This window comes from Silene latifolia, chromosome 11, assembly GCF_048544455.1.
Source record: "Silene latifolia isolate original U9 population chromosome 11, ASM4854445v1, whole genome shotgun sequence".
In the NCBI taxonomy this organism is placed as follows: Eukaryota; Viridiplantae; Streptophyta; class Magnoliopsida; order Caryophyllales; family Caryophyllaceae; genus Silene; species Silene latifolia.
The window spans coordinates 158257046-158280337 of NC_133536.1; the positions used below are offsets into that span (position 1 = coordinate 158257046).

The 23292-nt window shown below is 35.3% G+C and overlaps 3 protein-coding genes across 4 annotated transcripts; all 3 read left to right on the forward strand.

Annotated features, from left to right (window-relative positions):
• Positions 1 to 803: 803 nt before the first annotated feature.
• Positions 804 to 3275, forward strand: LOC141612011 (uncharacterized). Of its 2 annotated transcripts, none has more exons than XM_074430711.1 (4): positions 804 to 889; positions 1500 to 1611; positions 2406 to 2620; positions 2718 to 3275. In XM_074430711.1, exons 2-4 carry the CDS (start codon positions 1522 to 1524, stop codon positions 3025 to 3027), a joined length of 615 nt encoding a protein of 204 aa, XP_074286812.1. In that variant the 5' UTR covers positions 804 to 889; positions 1500 to 1521; the 3' UTR covers positions 3028 to 3275. The 2 variants fall into 2 exon arrangements, with proteins under 2 accessions (XP_074286812.1, XP_074286811.1); XM_074430710.1 differs by lacking the exon at positions 804 to 889 and adding an exon at positions 912 to 1103.
• A 1210-nt stretch (positions 3276 to 4485) lies between these two features.
• Positions 4486 to 7421, forward strand: LOC141612009 (glucan endo-1,3-beta-glucosidase 5). Its single transcript, XM_074430708.1, has 3 exons — positions 4486 to 5450; positions 6127 to 6677; positions 6765 to 7421. Exons 1-3 carry the CDS (start codon positions 5104 to 5106, stop codon positions 7352 to 7354), a joined length of 1488 nt encoding a protein of 495 aa, XP_074286809.1. The 5' UTR covers positions 4486 to 5103; the 3' UTR covers positions 7355 to 7421.
• Positions 7422 to 17371: 9950 nt separating this feature from the next.
• Positions 17372 to 21143, forward strand: LOC141614214 (protein FAR1-RELATED SEQUENCE 5-like). The gene is made up of 5 exons (XM_074432972.1): positions 17372 to 17525; positions 19338 to 19432; positions 19669 to 20259; positions 20517 to 20595; positions 20689 to 21143. The coding sequence occupies exons 1-5, from the start codon at positions 17372 to 17374 to the stop codon at positions 21141 to 21143; spliced, it is 1374 nt and encodes a 457-aa protein (XP_074289073.1).
• Positions 21144 to 23292: the final 2149 nt, after the last annotated feature.

The window sequence follows — 23292 nt, forward strand, 5'->3', positions numbered from 1 at the left end:
CATGTCAAAGCCAATTTGTTTTCTCAGCTTTCACAGCCTTGAAAACGCGTTCAAGCAGAGCATGTAGCCGATTTAAGGAGAATACTTTCAACCAACAATGTTCGCGTCGGGTTCGAGCTAATTTCAAGGGTAAGTCGATGTTAATGGTTAGAAGTTCATGTGTTTTTTGCAGGTTTACCCGGAGGTCTAGAGATGGTCTCGCATTCTAAAAGAAAAGCGGAATGTTCTATCCACTTCGACTACTTTTACCATCCTCCGATTAAAAAGCGCCGTCTTTGTGTTTTTGATGAGTCTGTTTGTAAAAGTTATGCTAGTTGTGCTTTTGTTAGTTCATGGGTCTCTACCGGCCCTCAGTTTATACTATAACAGGTTTGTATGTTTGACTTTTCTCGTTTATAATACTACACAGTTATCTTAAAAAAAAAAAAAAAAAAACTAACAAGTGACAACAATAAAAGCACCTCACCACCTTTGATCGAATATACTCCCTCCTATCCACTCTTTTCTTCCATATTTCCTAAAACGGATTATTCAGGTTTTCTTCCCCTTTCCTTTTTGAGAAAGTTTTTATTAATATTATACTCTTACCTCTTTCCACTCACCAAACCCCACTATATACTTTATTAATATTTAATTCTAATTATTCCTACCTCTCTCCAATAACCAAACCCCACCCATCACCTTTATTAATATTTAATCATAATTATTCATACCTCTCTCCAATTACCAAACCCCACTCATATATTTATCAATATTATACTCCCCACCCTTAATCCCCGTGCCCACTTCAAAAGGGAAAAAAACGATGGATAGGAGGGAGTATATCCACATGATAAAGTAAACAGTGTTATGATTCTGCATCAATCAGATAATTGGCACAAGATTCTTGGTAATCCCCATGACTTATTTTTACACCTAATTCGTTTCTGATTTACATTTACATACCTGTTTTTGGTGGAATCTTTTTATACCTAGGATTGTATTTCTTCACTTTTATTACTATATATATAAATTACTAAATTATCACAACAATTGAGCTGACATTCTTTCTCTAAAACAAAACTGGAATTACAAGACAAGTTGGTTTGAATTCGCGTATCTTAGTGGGTTACCCATCCATTCTTTTTGTTTGATTTTTAATATTTGTGTTTGATTTTATTTGTTAATATTTGTTGTATTGGTATCAAATGATCTCTAACCATTAGGCTAAGATCTGTTTTGGTTTTTTTTTCGTCGTTAATATGAACAAATTTGTTATTTTTCACAAATTAATCTGTCATCTGTGATTGAATTCTGGTGATCGGGTTGACCGTCTTTTGGGGAATTGTGATTTCTCCTATTAGGTGTAATTGGTGATTTCTCCTATTATAGTTTTTGATTTTATTAAAAGTTCAATATAATTGTCCAAGTTTTTTAGTTTTAAAATACGCGTAATTTATTATAAAACCGTTTTAGACAAGAAGCTTGTTGTTAATATATTTATATGATTTGATGTGCAGGAGGTTTGAAGTGTTTGAGAAGATGGGGTTGAGTATGAAGCAAATGGCTCTTCTTACAACATTCTTTGGCGTATTGTCTTTCATATGTGGTGTCATTGCTGAAAATAAGAAGGTATATCCCGAATTGGGGATTGTTTGTTTTGAATCTTCTGTTTAAATGATGACTGAACCATAATTTTGCTCAAAACTTGTCTTTAATTACTGATTACTAGACTCTTGTTTGGCCGATGTCGTCATCTTTACAACTTATTAATCAGATCTCATTCAGTCCTTTTTGTCCGTCATCCCACTTATTTGCTCTTGTTTGATTGTTTCTACCTATAAAGATCCATTACATTTTCTTGCATAAAGTGAGCCACAATGACAATGTGTTTTTTTTTTTTTTTTTTTTTGTCAAACTGGCTAATCATGTGTGGTGGTTAAATTACCAATGCTTTAGATTATTCATATCGACAATTCTGCGTAGATAATTGCATGTAGTGCTGGTCCTTGCAAGTTCAACTGTGTTAGTGTATACTTGAATTAGGATGACGGTAGAACTTTTGTCATTCAGGTGCACAGCTCCTACATTGGCCTGCACCAATTAAAATCTTGCTGGCCTACTTTATAGCGTCTACAGACTGTAGACCATTCACGAATACATACCACTCAGGCTGATTGCTCCGCTTCAACAAGGGTTTGGAACCATGAGTGTAAGACTCACGGTCAAGTGTAGTTATTTATGCCAGTTCATGTGGGGAAATTTGTGCCAATTACAGTGCTATGCTATACTTGCTGATAATCCTTTGGTCCTGTTTATAGTAAAATTGTAAAAACTCGTATTGAGCTGTCCTACACCAGTAAAGTCCCACGTCTGTTTACAGTCTTAATCCTTGTAAACTTCACTGTTAATCTTGTTGTTGACAGCCTGCTGCTGGTACGCCGATTCCTGGGAAGGGTGTTGTCATCTGCAAGTATCCTTCTGATCCAACTGTGGTTCTGGGGTACATTTCTGTTGCGGGTTTAATTATATCAACTGTTATAGGGTACATGTCAGTATTTTACCCCTACAACAAAAGGGCAATTCCATATGGCGCACTGTTCCGCAGTAAAACCATGTTGGTGTTCTTCAACATTGCTTGGTATGCATCTTCTTTATACTGCTTTGTTGTTGGGCGTTTCAGATTTGCTTGCCGAACATTGATATATGATGATATTATTGGTTTTGCATGGAGACAGGTTAACTGCAGGACTAGCAGCGGCATTGCTTCTATGGCCAACAATCACAGAGCAATTCCATTTGAGTAGAACAGTGCATTATGACATGAATTACAGCTGCCCGACTGCTAAAACAGGGCTGATTGGAGGGGGTGCCTTTGTATCACTCGACTCGTGCCTCTTCTGGTTGATATGCCTAATGTTGACAGACAATGCTAGAGAAGATTACTTTGAGGAGACCGATGAGGCAATGAAAGGCGGACAATCCCAAGTAATCAATGTTGATAACCCTCTTGGAACATATGGATTCAAGGATACTACCCTGGCATAATGGCATCATTTCTCAAAAAAGTATCCACTTTATTTAATAACAAAGCTTGTATAGATTTCATTTGTGTTAGATAATTAGGAGTGATAAGGACTCCACTCCAATCCACCCAATTTGTCTCATCAACATATGTAATTTATTAATATTTTATTATCTGTTCGACCTTGGTTATAAGAGTAAAGCTTGGAACAATGATTTCTTCTGATATATAAACTACTCGTAGTAAACGTGTAAGCTTTCTCTTCTTAAAATTCAGCAGGCCCAACTAGTCATTGCAATCCGAAAATTAGTGGTATGCTTACTTTAACGGGGTTTTGGCTTTAGGCCATTTGACGCTTTGAGCCTGGCCCTCCCCAGCATATCTATGATAAGCCGTCGTGACATTTTTGACATAAAATCAGAAACCACTTGTCTTGAAACACATGCTCCATACTGAATGATTAATCTAATTCTAATACATAACACGAATAAAAATGGTTTCCCTTCTCCATAAGCTTTCAACTGACTTGCTTTTCACCAAACATATAAGATATATGTTGTGTCCTTTTCTTATGACACTTGAATGTGAAATATGGCATGTGTTAGCAATCCCCAAGACCCCACCACTGCTTAGTTATTTGGGGACTACCTTCTCATCTCCACGTACTCTATCCATCACTCCATTGGCATACGGGGTAGTAACGATCTTCTCCATAAAACTTGACAATAAATATGACATTGAAATCTGAAAAAATGCTTTATTATTTCAATTTTCCACAATATTTATCATAAAACTTTCCTTTTAATTCTAACATGTGCCCAAGGGCCCAGTGGAAATCTTATGTCCCACTTTTGTGTCTCATTGTGTGTGTCATATTATAAATCGGAGAAGAGATAATTCATAAGAGAAAATGTGTTATTGATATTAGTTTGTTCGTCTCTCGAATGATTACATTGGCTCGATATTTATAGTACTCACGAGATCTAAATCGTATCAACTAATATCGCAATATAATATAATTATTCTAATACATATATTATTCCGATTACGATAATATTATCGTAATATTCCCCTAACATGTCACACCATTTACATTTCGACACATGTCACACATCACTTGTGGTAAAATGTGGTGTGACACACACAATGGAACACCAAATGGAACAGGGGATCCTCACTGCCAAGGGCCAAGGGCACATTTTAGGAAAATCGTTCATTAAATCCAAATAACATGTCTTTCACATGATGCTGTGTCAAGAATCCGTTTTGTATCTATGTCCGTGTATGAATTACCCGTTTCGGTGCTATCGTTATATTTTCAAAAACTTTTTTTTTTACCGCCGTAAAAAAAGTTCTTATATAGATGACATTTGACTCATATGGTCAAATGCATTTATTATAGTAAAACCATAACCTACCGTGATAAAGTAAAGGTAACAACATCGGGTACAAAAAGTGCGTTGGCGGTGTACGGACCACGAAACACGAGGACCATCTTCATCCACTACATTCTTGTAGTGACAATCGGAGCTCGCCACAAGATCGAACAAATCCTTACTCTTTTTTAACAATTGAGCTTCAGAGAGAAATACCTGCAACAAGACACAACAGAATGTCTCGGAGATTCATCCCGTTTGCTATGATAATTTTTTCAAAACTTAAATGAATGAAATATAGGTGGATTGACAAATAGAGACATAACTTGCTCTGCTCAACATTCTCTATCTCAGTCATAACTCATCTCATTCATTCCTCTGTTTTTCCCTGACTTTATTGTTCTGTCGTATCGCTTTACTTTCCCTTTTGCCTCCTCTTATATACACTTCTCTCTTCCCTTTTCCATTCCACTTACTTCCATTTTTTCCTCTCTACAACACCAATTATATCTTCATCATTTATTATTTCTCTTGCAGTTTCCATCTCTGCTTTTTTTTTTTTTTTTTTTTAATACAATTATTATTGCTCTTTAACTAGTCAAAATATCACATCATATCTTAATTATCCTTAAATACTTCAAAACCCAATTAACAAATTTCTTTTTATAAATTTTTTAAAAAAAAAAAAAAGATTACAAGAAATTAAAAAGGGTGTTTAGGAAGATGAAAAGCAGGATATTATTAAATATTTTAGTAGGTTACATGGTAATTAAGATGGTAATGATGGGTGTTAATGGAAATAGTATAGGAGCAAACTGGGGAACACAATCAACACATCCAATACCAGGAGATATAGTGGTACAAATGTTGAAAGATAATGGAATAACAAAGGTTAAATTATTTGAACCGGATGTTAATGCTTTGAAGGCTTTAGGGAAATCTGGGATTGAAGTTATGATTGGAATTCCTAATGATTTATTGGCTTCTTTATCTGCTAATGTTGCTGCTGCTGAGAATTGGGTTTCCAAGAATCTTTCTTCTTTTGTCTCCTCTCATGGTGTTAATGTTAGGTATTTATTCTTTCGTTGTCTTTGTTTGTATGTCCGTCAGTTAGTTTAGTCAGTAAAGTTTCGGTGATGTGATAGTTATGGAGTATAATCTTTGTTTGAAATAGAAAAGAATTTCTTGAAAATTGGTGTTTGTTAGCTCCTGTGACAAGGCCGCCATAAAACGCATGATTAGGGTTCGAAATAAGTTTTTGGTTATCGATTATGTGTATCTTTTTGGAGCAAAATATGTTAATTTATTTTGTTTGCTTCTGAAATACTAGAGTTTTACATTTATTGTTATGTACTAGTACTGAAATTGTCAGTTTGCTACTATTTGACCTGTCTTTAAGGTTAAGACGGATATGCCCCGTCTTAAATGAGAATTTATGCAATATAAATTGATGCTCTTGTGTATGCTTTTCAAGTGAAAAATAGTACTCCCTTCATTAGATTTCGGTTACATAACTTAGAATGAAGTTTTGAGAGGGGTAAATATTACTGACTTCACTTACATGAGTTGATCAAGTACAAATTGTCATTTTAGTGAACGCAACTAAAAGCGTATAATGTCGTTCTCAGACCGTCTAAATTCACAGTTTTGTCTTCTAAACTAGCTTTAAGACCATTGCTTATGGTCAGACCATTTTATATGGTATAAATTTCTTAGTTGCTGATCATCTGTCTTGTTGTTTATCAGATATGTCGCAGTTGGCAATGAACCCTTTCTAAAAACACTAAACGGAACCTATGACGCATTGACTCTTCCTGCGCTTCAAAACATCCAGTCAGCACTCATAAAAGCCGGCCTGGCAAACCAAGTCAAGGTCACTGTCCCATTGAACGCTGACGTGTATGAAACCTCGACAAATGTGCCTTCGGGTGGTGACTTCAGGACAGACATACACGACCTCATGATCGAAATCATCAAGTTCTTGAGTGACAATGCTTGTCCTGTCACCATTAACATTTACCCTTTTATAAGCCTTTACAATGACCCGAATTTTCCAGCTGATTATGCATTTTTTGACGGGTTTTCATCTCCCCTGGATGATAATGGGAAGAGTTATAGTAATGTGTTTGACGCAAATTATGACACACTTGTTTGGTCACTCCAAAAAAATGGATTTCAGAACATGTCTATCCTTGTTGGTGAGATTGGTTGGCCTACGGACGGGGATAGGAATGCTAACCCTACCAATGCTCGCAGATTCAACCAAGGCTTTGTTAATCATATCTCAGCAGGCAAAGGTATTAATCAACTTGTCTAAATCAGCTCTATTTCTCATCTACTTATGCAGTTTAAAGCGACATTGTTCTAATTTGATGTAATCTCAGGTACGCCTATGAGGCCGAGCGGCCCCATTGACGCTTACCTTTTCAGCCTTGTTGACGAGGACGACAAGAGTACACTACCAGGCAGCTTTGAGAGGCATTGGGGGGTGTTCAACTATGACGGAACACCAAAGTACCAGCTCAACCTTGGACTGACAAAAGCAGGATCTCTTGTAGCAGCTAAAGGTGTTGAATACCTTGACAAAAAATGGTGTGTCATGTCTCCTTCAGCTAACTTGAATGATCCCCAGATTGCGTCTAGTGTAAGCTACGCTTGTGGAAATGGCGATTGCACTAGTCTCGGGTATGGATCGTCTTGCAATGATCTAAGTATTCAAGGGAATATCTCGTATGCATTCAATAACTACTATCAGCAGCAAAATCAGGTAGATAAAGCCTGTAAGTTTCCGAATGGACTTTCAACGATCACGACAAAAGATCCGTCAACTCAAACCTGCAAGTTTATAATTGAGATTAAGAGTGATACTGGTAGCAGAGACAGCAGTGGCAGTTCGGTTTTGGGTTTGGGATCTGTTATACTTCATGCTACTTTTCTGGGCTTGATGTTCATAATTTTATTGATTTTTTTGTGAGAGAGCGTATCACATTGTATCAAACGGATTTGAGGGATGCTTAGATATAAGAGTGTCTTTAATTTCAGTTTTCTTTGGCTTTTGCATTTTTTTTACCATGGTAGAGGCTATGTTCATTTGAAAGTTAACCACCCAACAAAAATTTTCAATACATATACATTATCTTTCAATATTTTTTTAAAAAAATATATTTTCAATTTTTTTTCGTTTAAACTAATGTTGTATAATGTAAAAATATAAAAAGAATTGATTCGGATAATTTTTCTAATATGATTGATAATATTTTATTTTAAATTTTAAATAGATGTGTTTTATAGTTTAATGAAAAATAAGTTCTCTTATTAAAAGATATGGTATATTCTAGTGCTAATAAAAGCAATAAACATGAGTGATTCAATGGTTGAGAAGTTTGTGTATTAACTTTGAGGTTTATGGCTTGAATCCCCTATCTACTAAAAGAATAGGTGATCTCAAAAGTTTTCCCGCCAAAATGCACATTTCTCAAATAAGGAAACTAATGATAAGTTAAGTGCATTTACAAAATAAGGAAACTAATGATTACAATTTATTTCATTTAATTATTATCATTTCACTAAAATTAATCTTTTCATCAAATTTTATTATTTTCACTAAATTCTAAACTATAATATTTTAACTAAAATAAATAAAATTGATATACAACTATAAATTACTAAATGTTTTCATAATGGTACTATTAGATAATGACTTGACCCATATTTCATATAAAAATAAAACTGTAAATCGTTGTTATTAGTTTCATGACAAAAAGATTTGAGAAAAATTTATAAATTGAAATCAGCTTTGTTGTATAAAAATATTTATTAAAATACATTTCGGCTTATTAATCAATTTTCTTGATTAATTTTCAGTACCAACTTCCTTTTTGTCAAAACAAAAAGAATGTGAGCAGTTATGAGCTACCTATTTTATATAATATTTTATAAATATATAAAACTTTATATACCGTGCATGTATTGCACGGGGTCTAAACTAGTTCTATATCAATCAATTTTTGCCTACCAATTATAGCTAGGAAATGAGATGGGCCTTAGCCCAAATGACCAAAAAAAAGGCTTGAATCCTATATCAATCAATTTTTGCCTACCAATTATAGCTAGGAAATGAGATGGGTCTTAGCCCAAATGACCAAAAAATTATTCAACAAAAAATGAAGCGATCCTGGCACCTCACGTATATAGCAACAGAGTTTACGAACTGAGTCAGAAAGACTTGGTGCATATATTTGATCCTAATAAAAATTTATTTCTAAACTTTCATGGTGAACACTAAGGCAGAGTACGAATCGGGTATTTGATCCAAAGTGCTAGTTCGGATCGGATATCCATATTAGAAATCCTGAAGTTAGATATCCAATATCCAAACCAAATGTCTCGGATATCCAATGTTCGGGTATCCAAAATAATCGGATCGGATGCGGATATCCATACTTTTAAATTTACTTTAAAATTAAGTTATTTGAAACACAATTATATTCTTAGTTTTACATGATGATTTTCTTTCGTATTCTTATTCCAATGTTCTCACTATAAAATTTAAGTACCACCTAGATATTTCTCTAATATTTTAAACATTAATTAAGTTGTTGTATCAAATAAATTTTTATTTTCTCGAAATTATACTAGAAAACTATAGTTTCGAATCAGATCGGATATCCAAATGTGTTAATTTTAATATCCATATCCAAACCAAAACCAAAGATTTCGGATCAGATATCCAAACCAAACTTAACTTTCGGATCGGATATCCAAAAATTCGGATCGGATATCGAATAAGTTTGGATAATCAGATTTTTTGCTCAGCCCTAGTGAACACGTGCCCACCCGGGCCCCCTAGATCAGCCCCTGGGTTCTTTGGGTCTGGTGATTCGACCGGATTCATTTGCTATGTCTAACTTGGGCGGGCGGTGAAGTGATATGGATATCTTGACACCTAAGTAAACCCTGACCACTTTGATATCATTTGTGTCGTGAAACTACTCTTGGTATGTCAACTCAATAAAACGTTTTTTGAACCACTTTTATGAGCATGTTTGGCACTTTGGCCTGATTGGGTTAAAATGAGTTTCTATTTTTTAAGCTTAATTTTTCAAAAGTAGTTTTTTAAGAAACAGGAACATCAGAGCTTCTATTTTTATGGGCAAACACATGGTATTTGAGGTTTTGAGAATCTATTATTAGCTTTTAAATTTATCATATGTTTGTCCAAAAAGTGTTTTTAAGTTCAAAAAGACTTTGAAAAGTAAGGCCAAACACACTAAATTTTCATCACCAAAACATATAATTCAACAATAAATAGTACTCCCTCCGTTCCGGTCAATTGTTGGCCTTTGGTTTTGGCACAAAAACTAAGGAAAGAGGAGTGAGCCAATTATAAGATGACAAGTGAACCAAATTGAGTGTGAAAAATCAAATTGCTCATCAAATATAATCTTAAAATAGAAAGGACAACAATTGATTGAGGCACCCCAAAATGTAATAGGACAACAAATGATCAGGACGGAGTGAGTATTTCTTTTGCAAAACTATGTGAAATTTCCAATTTTTATTTACTTTAATATTTATATTTTGCACTTTATTATGTTGAATAAGTTAGTAATTAATATAAAAATTGACTATTTTATATCTTAGGTCACCAAAATGAAATATTCTCAAACCTGGGGTCACTAAAGCGGGAAATAGTCTAAACCTTGCAATAAAAAGTGAAGGCACTAAAGTGGGATTAAATCAAACCTCCTAGTAAACCTGATAAAATTGTCTCGACCAGAATAATCCAACTTGTACCCGATCTAACACCCGAACTCAAGACCCGAGCTTGGCTCGAACTGAATTGACTGACCCAATATAACCTCTCCCGAGTGTTTATTATTGACGTTGATTATTTTCCATAAACAGCTTGATAATAATTGACTCGAAAATGACTCGGGCCCGGAATGACCTGACCCGACCCGACCCATCTTGAGTTGAACTCTTCAAAACTCGAAATGACCCGACCCAAACCCGTTCCGGTTGACCCATTTGCCAAGTCGAGACTTCTAGTACCAAAGTGAAAAAATTTCTTAATAAAATGTTTAATGATACTTATAAAACTTGGGTTAATTTGAAAACTAATCTAATAATCTCAAACCCTAGCTCGATAATTGTGTAATATCCGTCAGAATCTAGTACAACACTCGATCGAGTAAGGCTATATCACTCAATCGAGTGATTTTTGTGCATGAGTAATTTGGCTTCTGGTTTGGCCTCACTCGATCGAGTAAGTAAGGCACTCGATCGAGTCGGCCTTATTCTCGGTAAAACGTGGATTTTTCTGGGTTGTTGACCCGTGATTATTATTAATATTAATATTCTTATTTCCTAATTCTTTCCTAATTATTTATAGCTACTATATAAGCCTAAAAGTCAGATTTTAAGATACCTTTACCTCACTATTCTAAACTCTTATATTCTAAACACATATTCTTGAGAGAGAAAAGGTTGAATTTTTCATCAACTCAATTTTTTAAATTTAATCCAACGGGTAAGATTTGAGTTGGGTTATGATTATGAATGTAATACCCGCCCTTTTAGAGACCAGTTGACCAACGTCGACCGACCTTGGAAGCGGTGATAGTCCTTAGAAGTGCGTACCAAAGTTATCATGTGTTTTGAGTTAGGGGTGGTACTCGATAGAGTAGAGGCTACTCGATCGAGTAGCTTGGATACTCGATCGAGTAGGTGGGCCACTCGATCGAGTAACGTCTTTTCAGCGAGGGTTTATAATCGTGTTTTGTTAAATCCGCAAATCATTTCTGCCTCTTTCTCCTAAACCTAAATGTCGCCCTTTCCTCTTCCCTTCACCATATGTCCTCCATGGAAGCCCTTGAAGGTTCTTATGCCTTAGGAGTGCGTAGCTTGAGTCGGGTAGCGATCCTTTTCCAAGTTTTTCCTCTTGTAGGTATGTCGTCATCATCATCTGTGTCTTGTATTTTCAGTTAGGATTAGAATGGTAGTAATAGATGATTGTATTGTGTATATAGGTGTTGCTTGATTGTTGGATATTGCGTGTGTTGGCATGGAACGGTTGCAGTTGCTTAAAGGTAGGTTCGCCTAATCAGTTCCTGTGGATGGTCTAGTGTGTCGGTTGTTGAGTCGTGATTGTTGTGTTGTTGTAGTGTTTGTGTGGCAGCGTATATGCGATAATCGGTTGGTGTATACAATTTGTTGATTGTTGTTGTATTGCAGCTGTCTGTGATTGTTTGTCTCTGGTTCTCGAGGTGCGTCCTCGGCTGAGTGGAGTCACTTGCGGGAGTGGCTTCACGCCCTAGTTTCGCCCTCCGTGGAACCCGCCACGGGAGGGGATGTGCACATTAATGGGACAGGGTTATCGCTCGGTATGATGAGCGGGGCTTAGGTGGGAATGGCTGCGGTCCCCCACTGGTAGGGCTGGTCCAGACAGTCGGCGACGGAGATTAATTGGAGTGGGTGTGATTGCGTGTGAGTCGTGTGACTGGTTGTGCTGTATTGTGTTGATAATTGTTGTTGGTTAATGTTGAGTCTTGCCTCAGTTACTGACCTTGTGTGGTTGTCCTGTTTGTTTATGTGTCTGCCGTGATCCCTTATGGTGAGCAGTCAGTCTTAGCAGGTGTTGATGTGGTTGATGGCTGGAGTTCTGGCGGGGATGAGTCATCACGAGTACGGATAGAGATTGTGTGTAGCTGACGAGTTGTATCTTTATTTTGTTGGTTTGATGTAACACTTGTAAATTTAGCTATAATTGTTCTGTTATCGACCTTTTATGATTATTTACCTCGGGCAACCGAGATGGTAACGCCCTTATATGCTAAGGAAGGTCTAGATAAGGCTCCTCGGTATATGGGGGTGTTACAATGAGTCAATCTTGGATCCTCAGTTCGGAAGTCGGGTCGGGTACGTGTCAGGTTCTTTGGGTCCGGTCATTTGACCGGGTCAATTTGCCATGTCTAACTTGGACGGGCGGTGAAGTGATATAGGTATCTTGACACCTAAGTAAACCCACTTTGTTATCATTTGTGTCGTGAAACCACTCTTGGCATGTCAACTCAATAATTTTTTTTTAAAAAAAATGAACTTTGTTTATAAAAAGCTATATTTCCATTTTGATGTCGTGTGATTTAGCCTAATCCCACTTTAGTGCCTTAAAATTTGGATAATTTTATTTTAGTGCTAAGAGTTTTAAATTATTTTCCTGTTTGATAATCTAAAATATAATACCATTAAATTTTTTCATCACCAAAACATATAACTCAACAATGTTAAGATTCCCACTTCTTATTTACTTATTTAATATTTATATTTTGCACTTTCTTTTGCTAAAAGGCACTATATTTATTTCTTGAGTAATTCAACTAGCTTAATTTATTTTCACAGTACAATGTTTACTCAATACGGTACTTTTTACGCATTATTTTCCATTTGATACCTACCCAAAAAAAATTACCTAATCCATTCTCTGAAATTCCAACCATGAAAATTATCAAATAAACCAAATTTTGTCACAAATCAACCAAACTTCTTCAATTACAATCCTTAATTTGAATGTAAAACACGATTTTAACTTCATACTATAAATTATTGAACAAATTAGTATTTTATTGCCATTTCATTTGGTAATTATTGTGGATTTTATGGGTTTATTAGGGTTAGGTTTGGTTGGGTTGGTGGTCAGGATATTGTAGGGAAAATGTCAGGTGGACGTTCACAGAGGAGCGATATAGTCGCCCAACGACTGGAGTTCGCAAGCGGCTGGATGTAGGCGTTTGACCGAAAGCAACAGTGACAACTGGTCAGAGTCGGAAGGGTCGGTCAGGTGGTTGTACGTGTTATTGTTATTGTAGTACAATAAATTTATTTTTTGTTAACCGGAAGATTACTTTCCAATGTAGTACAATTAGAGAGGAGAATGAATAATTGAGTGGTCAAATGAGAGGGGTAAAATGGGAAAAATGTACTGTAATGACTAAAAAGTGTACTGCGAAAATAAACTTCAATTTAGACTAACATGAAACCGTCATCTCCTATTAACTAAAATATTAAGCTATCTTTAATATTTTCCCGCTCAAATTTTTCAGCAAAGAACTGAGCATCCTATAATTAACTAATAACTATTTAGCAACTCTCCTATAAAATTTTATATAAGTTGGGCCTAATAAGTGAACTATAATCTTCAATAAAAGTATATTTCAAGAAATGTGTAAAATATGATTGCAATCTACTAAATTATGCAGCACAACAAATATTTCACCTTAAATAAAAAGAGGTATGCTTTTCACATACGGATTTTACTCTTTCACATACGCCTTTTACAATTTTACCCTTGTCATTTTTTCTCATTCCCTAACCCAATTGATTTTTTTCCCCTCTCATTCTTCATCTCCCTTCATCACCTCCGTCCACCTCCGGTCAGTCAAGTTGCCGGGCACCACCTCCGCCCACCTCTTCTGATCAGTCCAATCGGCGTCCGGCCTCATCCTACCCCTCATCTCCCTTCTCACGCATTCATCTCTCCCTGTCAATGAGTCCCTCGTATTTAAAATTATCAAGAAATATCTCAACCCAGCACTATAGACCTATAAAGCTACAGTACATGTTGCTCTCACGCCCATCATTAGCAACAACTACACACACTTCATCGTCCATAATCCCCATAATTTCATCAGAGCAACATCCACATAACTCTCTAATCCCCTAAAAAACAATTGTTTTGCATCGCCTCTCTTATTCTCTTTAAGTCGACAAGTAAACAATTAATTTCACTAATTAACATTTAACAAACCCTAATAATTTCAACAAAATATATTAATTGCTCAACAACAAAACTACTTTGCTAATTAGAGAATTATAATCCATTATTCAAGTTTTTTTATTCGCTTTTAGGGGGGAAGTATATACTCCATATAAGAGTTAATTTTATTAGGTTTAGGGAAAAAGGTATGTGTTAGAATTATACTTGGTTGATGATGTCAAGTTTCCTTGTGATTTAATTGTATGCTTCTTAGTTATACTTTGTAGCATATAAAGCTTTCAAGGATGTCCAAGAATGATCAAGAGTGTGATGATTTGCTCATCAAAGATCAAGAAGTGTGTCTATGTAATCTTAGTTTAGTGTTTTAAGAGGTACAAGTTCATTTGCTATTGCAACACTGCACTCCCTATGCCACAGTGGTCGTCACTGTGACATACGTCTGATCACTGCTCTTTAAATCATTTTGACAAACCTGATTTTGTTAAATCATTTTAATGAGTTATTGATTTCAGAAATCTTTTTAGCAAAACTTATGAGAGTAACATGCTTAATCATATTGAAAATATCTAAGCTTTTTGGGTTCAAAGAAGTACATATATTTTTCCTTAAATAAAGGAACTTTGTCTTCCTTAAATGGTGGAACCATGTCTTTTGCTTTATCATGAAATCCTTTCAAAGTTGCTTAAATCTTTCACTGAACCTTGTGTGGATTTGATAAGCCACTCTACTCTAAAAATATTTTAAAATAATGAAAGTTTCCATCCTTTCCAAAGCTTAGCATTTTTATAATAATTTATCTACTCTTTAGGGTTTGTGTTCTTTGCCTATAGAAGGAGCTCTTTCACTCATTTACAACTTAAGACTTTCTGAGCATTTAAACTTCTTTCTTTGCAAAAGGTTTTCAAAGTTAAAACTTTTCGTTTTCTGATTTTCTTGCAAAGTTGTTTTTAAGTAAAAGTCTTCAAGTGATCAGTCACAATTAGTTTCACTGTCTTATGTTCATATATCTCACTATTAGATTAATCTCTGTCTCATTCGTTCTTTAGTGAACAAGTGCGAGACGATAATCCTGTAATAGTTGAGAATAGAACGACAAGTCTTGAAGCGGGGTAGCTTTGAGTAATAGTGAAAGTTTTGAAGCGGAGTAGCTTCAAGCAAGTGCAACCGGAGTTGGTTGGTGAGTTATTTTCATTGTAAGGGGTTTAGTAGTTTGAGTAAATTTCTAAACAAGCAATAAAATAACGGTTAGACGTAGGCTTCGGAATAGAAGCGGAACCAATTTTTTAAACATCGTCTTGTTTGTTTATTTACTTTTATCTTCCTTTGCCTTACTTATCTCGTTTCAATTGAGTATTTCTGTCCGTGCAACAGTCCATCATACTATTGCTCAGACCTGCTGTTATTTTCTTGTGAACTTAAATTCGATTGAGTTTCTCAAGTATTGTGCATAATAGTTCTTACTTGTGTTATCAAATAACCAAGCTAAATATAAATTTTTTAAAAGTACACCTAACTCACCATCTCCCCTTCTTTAGGTGTTAAATCATTTTAACTCTTCAGTATGCTATGGAAAAATTATAAAAAAATGTATGTGAAAGAGTATGATATGTATGTGAAAAAGTAATTCTGAAATAAAATATACCAAAGCGGTAATTAGCTCCCATTACTTTCATCAATCATGAGATTAAGCGCCTTTAGTTTTAAATGTAGTTATTAGGCACCATAACTTTGAGATAAAGTGAAATTGAATCCATTTTTTTGATTTTCAACCAAAATTGCACAATTTTATCCATTTATATAATTTATCAATACAATAAAAGTTGTTATACATTTATAAATTGTATAAAATTTATTATATATTTTGAATGAATTACATAAAATTTAGAATTTATAAAGAAATTTAATATGTGTATCAATTATATTAAAACTAGTGAAAATATTAAAAACATTATATCTAAAAACTATGTTAATTCATAAATTATATAAATACTTTTAAAATATTAAAAATTATTTAATGTACAATGAGTCTAAATATAAAATTATTTAATGATATATTTATGCTAAAATTAAAAATAGGGTTGGATTTCACTTTTTGTCAAAGTTACGGGGCCTTTTTTCTACATTTGTAACTTATGGGATTAATCTCGCAATTGCTCAAAGTTATGGGGGTTAATCGCCACTTTATCTATTAAATTATGCAGCACAACAAATATTTCACCTTAAATAAAATATACCAAATTGTGGTGAGTGTTTTTGTGGTGAGTGTTTGGAGATCGTCAGTCATGCATTGTAATTTTTTCTTGGCGGTTATGGTTAAGTATTGGAAAATAAGGAGATTATGGAAGGAGAAAGGATTATGCAAAGGAGGCTCCTCGACTTGGTTCGTGATACTAGTACGCAAGTCTTGAAAAGGATTCATTGTTTTTCTTTTTGTTTTTGTTCTATTTATGTTGCTTGCAAACTTTTTGGGACTCTACTCGCGGTAGGTCCTTGAGATTCTATCCCGTTTTGTTAATAAAAAATAAAATAAAAAATATACCAAATTATATTCTCTTACGATTTTAGTTGGCTGCACATTTTTTACTCTTTATTATTAACATTTTACAAATATCTCTTAAATATTAATAATTATAATCACTAATTGTTAAGTGTCTTTCAAGACTAATGTAGATTGTTAACTTTATATTATGCTCTTATATTCATCATATAGTTGTTAAATTCTATTAACAATTTTATAATAAAAAAAACCGTACAAATTGTAGGGAATTTTCATTAGTATACCATTTGCAATAAATTCATTCAACACAAATTCTTGTTTGTGACGGACGCTATCCGTCACAAACAAGAGACGGGGCGAATCGATACCACATTGTTGTAAATGGGCCGGGTAGTACATATGGGTGGGGCAACTTTATAATATATAAAATTAGTATGGGGTTTGAGTGGGGAACAAAAGGTACATTAGCATTAAATGCCATCTTGCATGAAATCCTCCACCACATCAAGCTTTACGTCCCATTTTGCTGATGATGTATAACCTTATTCCTCCTCCCATGCTTTCACTTTCCTCAACCCTAACACCCTAATCATTCATTCAAATTTTCATTTTTTAATCACATTGTTCATGGTTTTCTAAAGAAAATTCATAATTATCATCAAATATTCATGCAAATTATCACAATCATAATCACCGCTTAAAATTGTTCTCACAACACCATGGCTATGGATGAGATGGAGGATGATAATAATCAACAAATTGCTGATTTTGAGACCGCTCAGCCTGCATCGGATTCTGGTAATGTTGAGACTGCTGATTTTGAATTATTTGATGGTAAAGACGATGATTTTGCGACGATGTTGATGAGCAAAGGTTTGTTTTTTATTTTGTTTTGATTATGGTGATGTTTTGATTGGACGATATGCAATAATCATCAAAGTGTTTGATTTTTTTTTAAATTTCCTCGCATAAATATGCAATCTTTGTGTTCTTCATGATTTTTTTGGACGATTTTAGGTTAATTTTTCATATTTACTTGCATAAAGGATTGTATTTATGAAGTTTTTTTTCATCTTGTGTTCATGAGATTTTAGGTCTATTTTTTACCATGTTTTTTTTTAATGATATTTTTCACGATTTAGATCTGTGTGTTTATGAGGTGTTAGGTAAATTTTTTAGATTAATATTGGTAGGTGCATAAGAAAACACCATGGGACAGAATATTAGCGAATTTTTCGCTCATTTAATCGTTCAATTTCTTAAGTTTTTGTTCATTAGATACAAAATGAGCTTTTTTTTTATGTGAAAGACAGGCTTGTGATGTTGTTGGAGTTGAAGATGAAGATTAACCGTGCATAAGCTTACAGCTGCTAACCTGACAGAAGCACAAAATTCGTTTTCAACAGATTATCATTTTACGATATAGTGTCACCATTTTAGGGTTCAGTGTTGCCCTTTTAAGCAAAACGCATTATTTTGTCAAAACCCATTCTTTTGTTTTAGCTATTACTCTTTAAACTTAAAATAGTCACATTATGACTAACATTGGTTACATTTCGATCTATTGTTAAAATGTGACCCTGATAGTGATTATATGTAGATGTTTTAGTAAGAAACCTGACAGCAAGTAGTGTGTGTTTACAACTTATAATGGTGACATTCTAACTGAATATGGTTCCCTTCTGATTTACTATTAAAATGTGACCATTGTAGTTCTGATTTGTAGTTGCATTAGTATGAAATGTTAGAACATATTTAAACTTAAAATGGTGACACTATGACTAAATTTGGTTACATTCGGAGTAATTTTTAAAATGGGCCCATGATAGTTATGGTATGTAGACGTTTTAGATATTTAAACTTAAAATGGTGACAGTGTGACTAAAGTTGTTTACATTCTGATATACTATTATAATGTGACCATGATAGTCGTGATATGTAGACGTTTTAGTAAGAAACGTGTCAGCAAGTTGTGTGTGTTAACAACTTATAATGGTTACATTCTGACTGAATATTGTTTCCTTCTGATGTACTATTAAATGTGACCATTATACTTGTGATATGTAAGTTGTTTTAGTATGAAATTTGAGAGAATTGTTTAACTTAAAATGGTGACCTTTGACTAAAGTTGCTTACATTCTGATTTACTTGTAAAATGTGACCATGATAGTTATAATATGTAGACGTTTTAGTAACAATGTGACAACATGACGTGTGTATTTACAACTTAAAATTGTGACATTCTCACTGAAAATGGTTACCTTCTGATGTTCTACTAAAATGTGACCATTATAGTCGTCATATGTTGTTAGTTTAGTATTAAGTGTGACATCATGTTTTGTGTTAAAAAAACATAGAATGGTGACATTATGACTAAAGTTGGTTACATTTTCATTTAATGTTACAATGTGACCAGGATAGCTATGATATGTAGACGTTTTAGTAAGAAATGTGACAGCATGTTTTGTTTGTTTACAACTTAAAATAGTTACATTCTGACTTAATATGATAACCTTATTATGTACCATGAAAATGTGACCATTATATGTGTGATATGTAGTTGTTTTTGTCTGAAATGTGACTGCATGTTGTGTGTTAATAATGTTTAAATGGTGACATACTTAGTAAAGTTGTTTACCATTCAGTGTTCCCTTGTTAACCAATGCTTAATATATGTTGTTATAGGTACGGATTTATCAGGTTGTTTACTTGGAATAAAAGCTAGAAAATGGGAGCATATCTTCAGCTTGTATAAGAACATTCGCAACTCAAGGGCTTTAGTATCAAGAAATCAACATCTCGTAGGGCTGACGTGAAAGACAGGCCGCTGATTGAGAGATACTTTAGATGCTCTTGCGAAGGTGTACATGCGAACGGGAATGAAGTCAGTAGTAGGAACGCAGCAATTACTCGTTGTAAATGTGAAGTCTGTGTTAGGACAAAAATAAATGCTGATGGATTATGGGAGGTAGTGCAGCACGTGCTTGAACATAATTATTCTTTCATACCCGTCCAGTGGCAGCATCATCATAGGTCGGAGCGCAAAATTACAGAAGCGGAGGGTGAGTTAATAAAGGCAATGACTGAAGCGCATGTTCCTCCTTCAGTCCAATTCAGGGTTGCTGCGGCTGGGGCTGGTGGTGATGCGTTTGTCGGTCACACAAAGCGAGACCATATTAATTACGTTAACAGATTGAAGATGAAATCAATTAAAGGTGGTGATGCAGCCACTTTGATCAACCTCATGACTAGTAGGCAAGCGGAGGAGCCGGGGTTCTTTTTCCGTGTTCAGTTTGACGAAAAAGGCAGATTAAGTAACCTTTTTTGGCGGGATGCGATGATGAGAGATGACTATTTGTTGTACGGAGATGTTAAAATATTTGATACAACTTATCGCACCAATAGGTACAATCTCATTTGTGGAGCCTTTGTTGGTATTAAAAACCATTGGTCGAATGTCATGTTTGGTTGTGCTTTCCTGTCGAACGAAAAGGAAGAATCATTCGAGTGGTTGTTCAATGTTTTCAACGAATCCATAGGTGAGGATATTCGTCCTGTCTCTATCTTCACTGGCCAAGACCAAGCAATAACAAATGCAATTGAAACGGTATGACGTTTATTTTTTACTAATATGGTTACACTGGGTCATATTGTCTTGTGTCACCATGTTTCGCCACAAATGTTACCATCTTGCTTAACACTAACATTACTTAACATAGTAACATCGTGTCCTATTTTCTCATGTCAGCACAATATGCCAGAAATGTGACCATCTTTGTTTGTAGAAACATATGCTGATATGGTTACATTTTCCCATATTGTCTATAAAAAAATTCAGTATTGATAACATTAAACTGGTGACAGGTTTATCCACAAACCAGACATCGTCTATGTCAGTGGCACATTCAACAAAACGCTATATCTCACTTCGGGAAACTAAAGGGTGATCGCCCGTTCCAGAACCTATTCAACAAATGACTTCATGGTTGCTACAATGAGGCTGAATTTGAGCAGACTTGACATAAAATGTTGTCAGATTATGGGTTAGTCAACCATTCATGGTTTAAGAGATTGTACAAACATATAGCGAAATGGAGCACTGCTTTCAACAATCAATTCTTTTCAGCCGGGTTTTTATCGTCCCAAAGGAGTGAGAGCACAAACCATGCGATGGACTTTCAAGCTTCTAAGACTACTTCTGTTACCGAATTCTTTGGGATATTTGAAAACACGGTCAAAAGATGGCGGGGTGAGGAAGAGCGTAAAGAATTCGATGGCATAATATCTACACCATATTCTGTGTACCCTCTAGTGGATTTGTTACTACATGCATCTCAGGTTTACACATTGGAGCTATTTCGAGTGTTTGAGAAAGAATTCGCGCTTGCCATCGGTACTCGTGCTGTCATCCTTCCGATTGATGACCCTGAGGTGTTGTTGTATCGTGTTTACCCTGCTGGCCACGAGGAGGACAACCATCACGTGACGTAAGATTGTAAGAACAACCTAACAGAATGTACGTGCCGAAACTTCCAGGTTAAGGGTATGCTTTGCAGTCACATCATCCGTGTCCTCTACATGCATTCTGTTGTCGAGATATCGGAAAGGTACATACTCCGTAGATGGACCAAATTTTCAAAGATAATAGTGTGGGAGAGGTTCCTCCCAAGAGACATACGCAGAAATGCCGCTCATGACGCCATCAATTGGCGTCGATCAATGTTGACAGCTATGAACTATCTTATCACCAAATGTTAGAGTGTTTCTGATGCAAGAGCTGTCGTGGATAAGTTCTTTATTAAAGCGAATGAGGAGGTCGAATTGTTACTTTCTAAGCTTAATATGGAGGAAGATGAACCAACCGTTGATGTGTCTGTGCCTCCTATTCTTGACCCCGTACGTTGTACGTGTTGGAGCTTGTGTCCTCCAGTTAGTGCGGATAACGTCATTGCACATACACTTGTACGGACAAGTGGGAGCTTGTTGGGGTTGGTGTCCTTAACAGTTAGTGCAAGGACTTATAAACCTCTAAAAGGATCAAAGGGCATACTTTGGTATTATTATCAGTTGATCCACGTTTATCAATAACGGTTGGCTTGCTAGATAAGTTTGACGTTATTGTCATACAGATGGCGGTGATCAACTGGTCCCTAAAAGTCACACCTATAGGATACGTTCGAGAGATGTGACGGTATGAAAATACTGTCATGTAGATGCCAAAATTGACTAACCAGTTAGTCCGAGTTATTTGACTAAGTAATTAGTCAAATATGTGATGTTGAGATATTATATTTAATACGGATTAAATATCATGGGCTAAGGCGAATTAACCAGTTAATTCGTAAAATTAAATATACGTGATTTATATTTAATTAAATGTATATTAAAATAATTATACAATACTGTTTTGTCGGACACGTATTAATAATTCAGCTAACCCGTATTATTAGCTGATGCCTTAATTTCCGATAACCGATAACAGTTTATAATCAGACCACGTCATATACACTTAGCGAGTGATGGACCGGACCACGAGTTTAAGTGAAGAGAAAATGAAAAGCCCATACGGGCTCCTCTCACTCGGTTTGGCCGAGAATCACCAAGACAAAAGGAGAGCTTTCTCCTCTTGTCTAACCTAATTCATTCTTGCTAAAAATTTAGGGTTTCGAAGAGCATTCTTCTCTGTAGAAACCGAGATCTCACATCTCAAGCAAATTCACATCAGTTCTCCCTATATTGCAAGGCAATCGGAGAACACTGTTCTAGCACAAGGGCATATCTCGGACAAAGTCTTGGGTGCAACGATTAGGAGGAAATCTGCTTAGATTTCTGTTCTTTACGCCGCATTTAAAGGACCCGAGGTTGATTTCTAATCTTTATCGTTTCCTTGTTATTTTCGTTTTATGACTATAAATTGCATATGAAATTTTACGTTATAATCCTTAATTCGAAGGGTAATATACGGATATTAACCCACAAGTGGTATCAGAGCGAGGCCACGTAAATTTTTATATGTGTTTTTCATCAAACGATTGTTGAAACGATGATTTTTGGTTAAAATTTTGTCTCGGCAGCCATTTTTTACTCGGCAGAAATTTTTTTAATTTGCTGCGGTTTTTGGTTGCTTTGGGAACCGTGTCTTGTTTACACGGTTGCTCTTGTTGTTGTTTTTACATGTTGTTATTTTATACAGAGATTATAGCAACATGTCAAGTTTTTGTCAATTGTTAAATTTGTTTTGATGCGTTTTTGATCAAAATTACAATTGATCTTGTCTAGAAATTTGTTTTCACGAGGGTTTTGAAGTTTTCAGCCTCTTTAGCATTCGATCGAGCGTATTTCTACTCGATCGAGTGCTGTTTCTGTCTTGTTTTTGATCGATCGAGTCCCTGTTGTACTCGATCGACCCTGTCTCAAAAACCTTTTGCTCGATCGAGTCCCCGTGTTGTACTCGATCGACTTTCTAAACCCTCTTTGCTCGATCGAGTTGTCCTCGTACTCGATCGAGCAGATTTGCTGATAAAGGTACTCGATCGACCTCCAGATTAGTCGATCGAGTACTCCCTGATTAGCATACCCCTCGATCGACTTGCAGTTCAGTCGATCGAGCCCTTTAGTTCCTCGATCGAGCACTTGTGTC

Excerpts from the sequence above, each read along its gene's own strand:
- LOC141612011 (XM_074430711.1), top strand. The coding sequence starts at position 1,522 with ATGGGGTTGAGTATGAAGCAAATGGCTCTTCTTACAACATTCTTTGGC. Across the intron at positions 1,612-2,405 it reads TCATTGCTGAAAATAAGAAG|CCTGCTGCTGGTACGCCGAT; the intron begins GTATATCCCGAA and ends TGTTGTTGACAG. Across the intron at positions 2,621-2,717 it reads GTGTTCTTCAACATTGCTTG|GTTAACTGCAGGACTAGCAG; the intron begins GTATGCATCTTC and ends GCATGGAGACAG.
- LOC141614214 (XM_074432972.1), top strand. The coding sequence starts at position 17,372 with ATGGCTATGGATGAGATGGAGGATGATAATAATCAACAAATTGCTGAT. Across the intron at positions 17,526-19,337 it reads GACGATGTTGATGAGCAAAG|GTACGGATTTATCAGGTTGT; the intron begins GTTTGTTTTTTA and ends ATGTTGTTATAG. Across the intron at positions 20,260-20,516 it reads TAACAAATGCAATTGAAACG|GTTTATCCACAAACCAGACA; the intron begins GTATGACGTTTA and ends AACTGGTGACAG.
- LOC141612009 (XM_074430708.1), top strand. The coding sequence starts at position 5,104 with ATGAAAAGCAGGATATTATTAAATATTTTAGTAGGTTACATGGTAATT. Across the intron at positions 5,451-6,126 it reads TCTCATGGTGTTAATGTTAG|ATATGTCGCAGTTGGCAATG; the intron begins GTATTTATTCTT and ends GTTGTTTATCAG. Across the intron at positions 6,678-6,764 it reads TCATATCTCAGCAGGCAAAG|GTACGCCTATGAGGCCGAGC; the intron begins GTATTAATCAAC and ends ATGTAATCTCAG.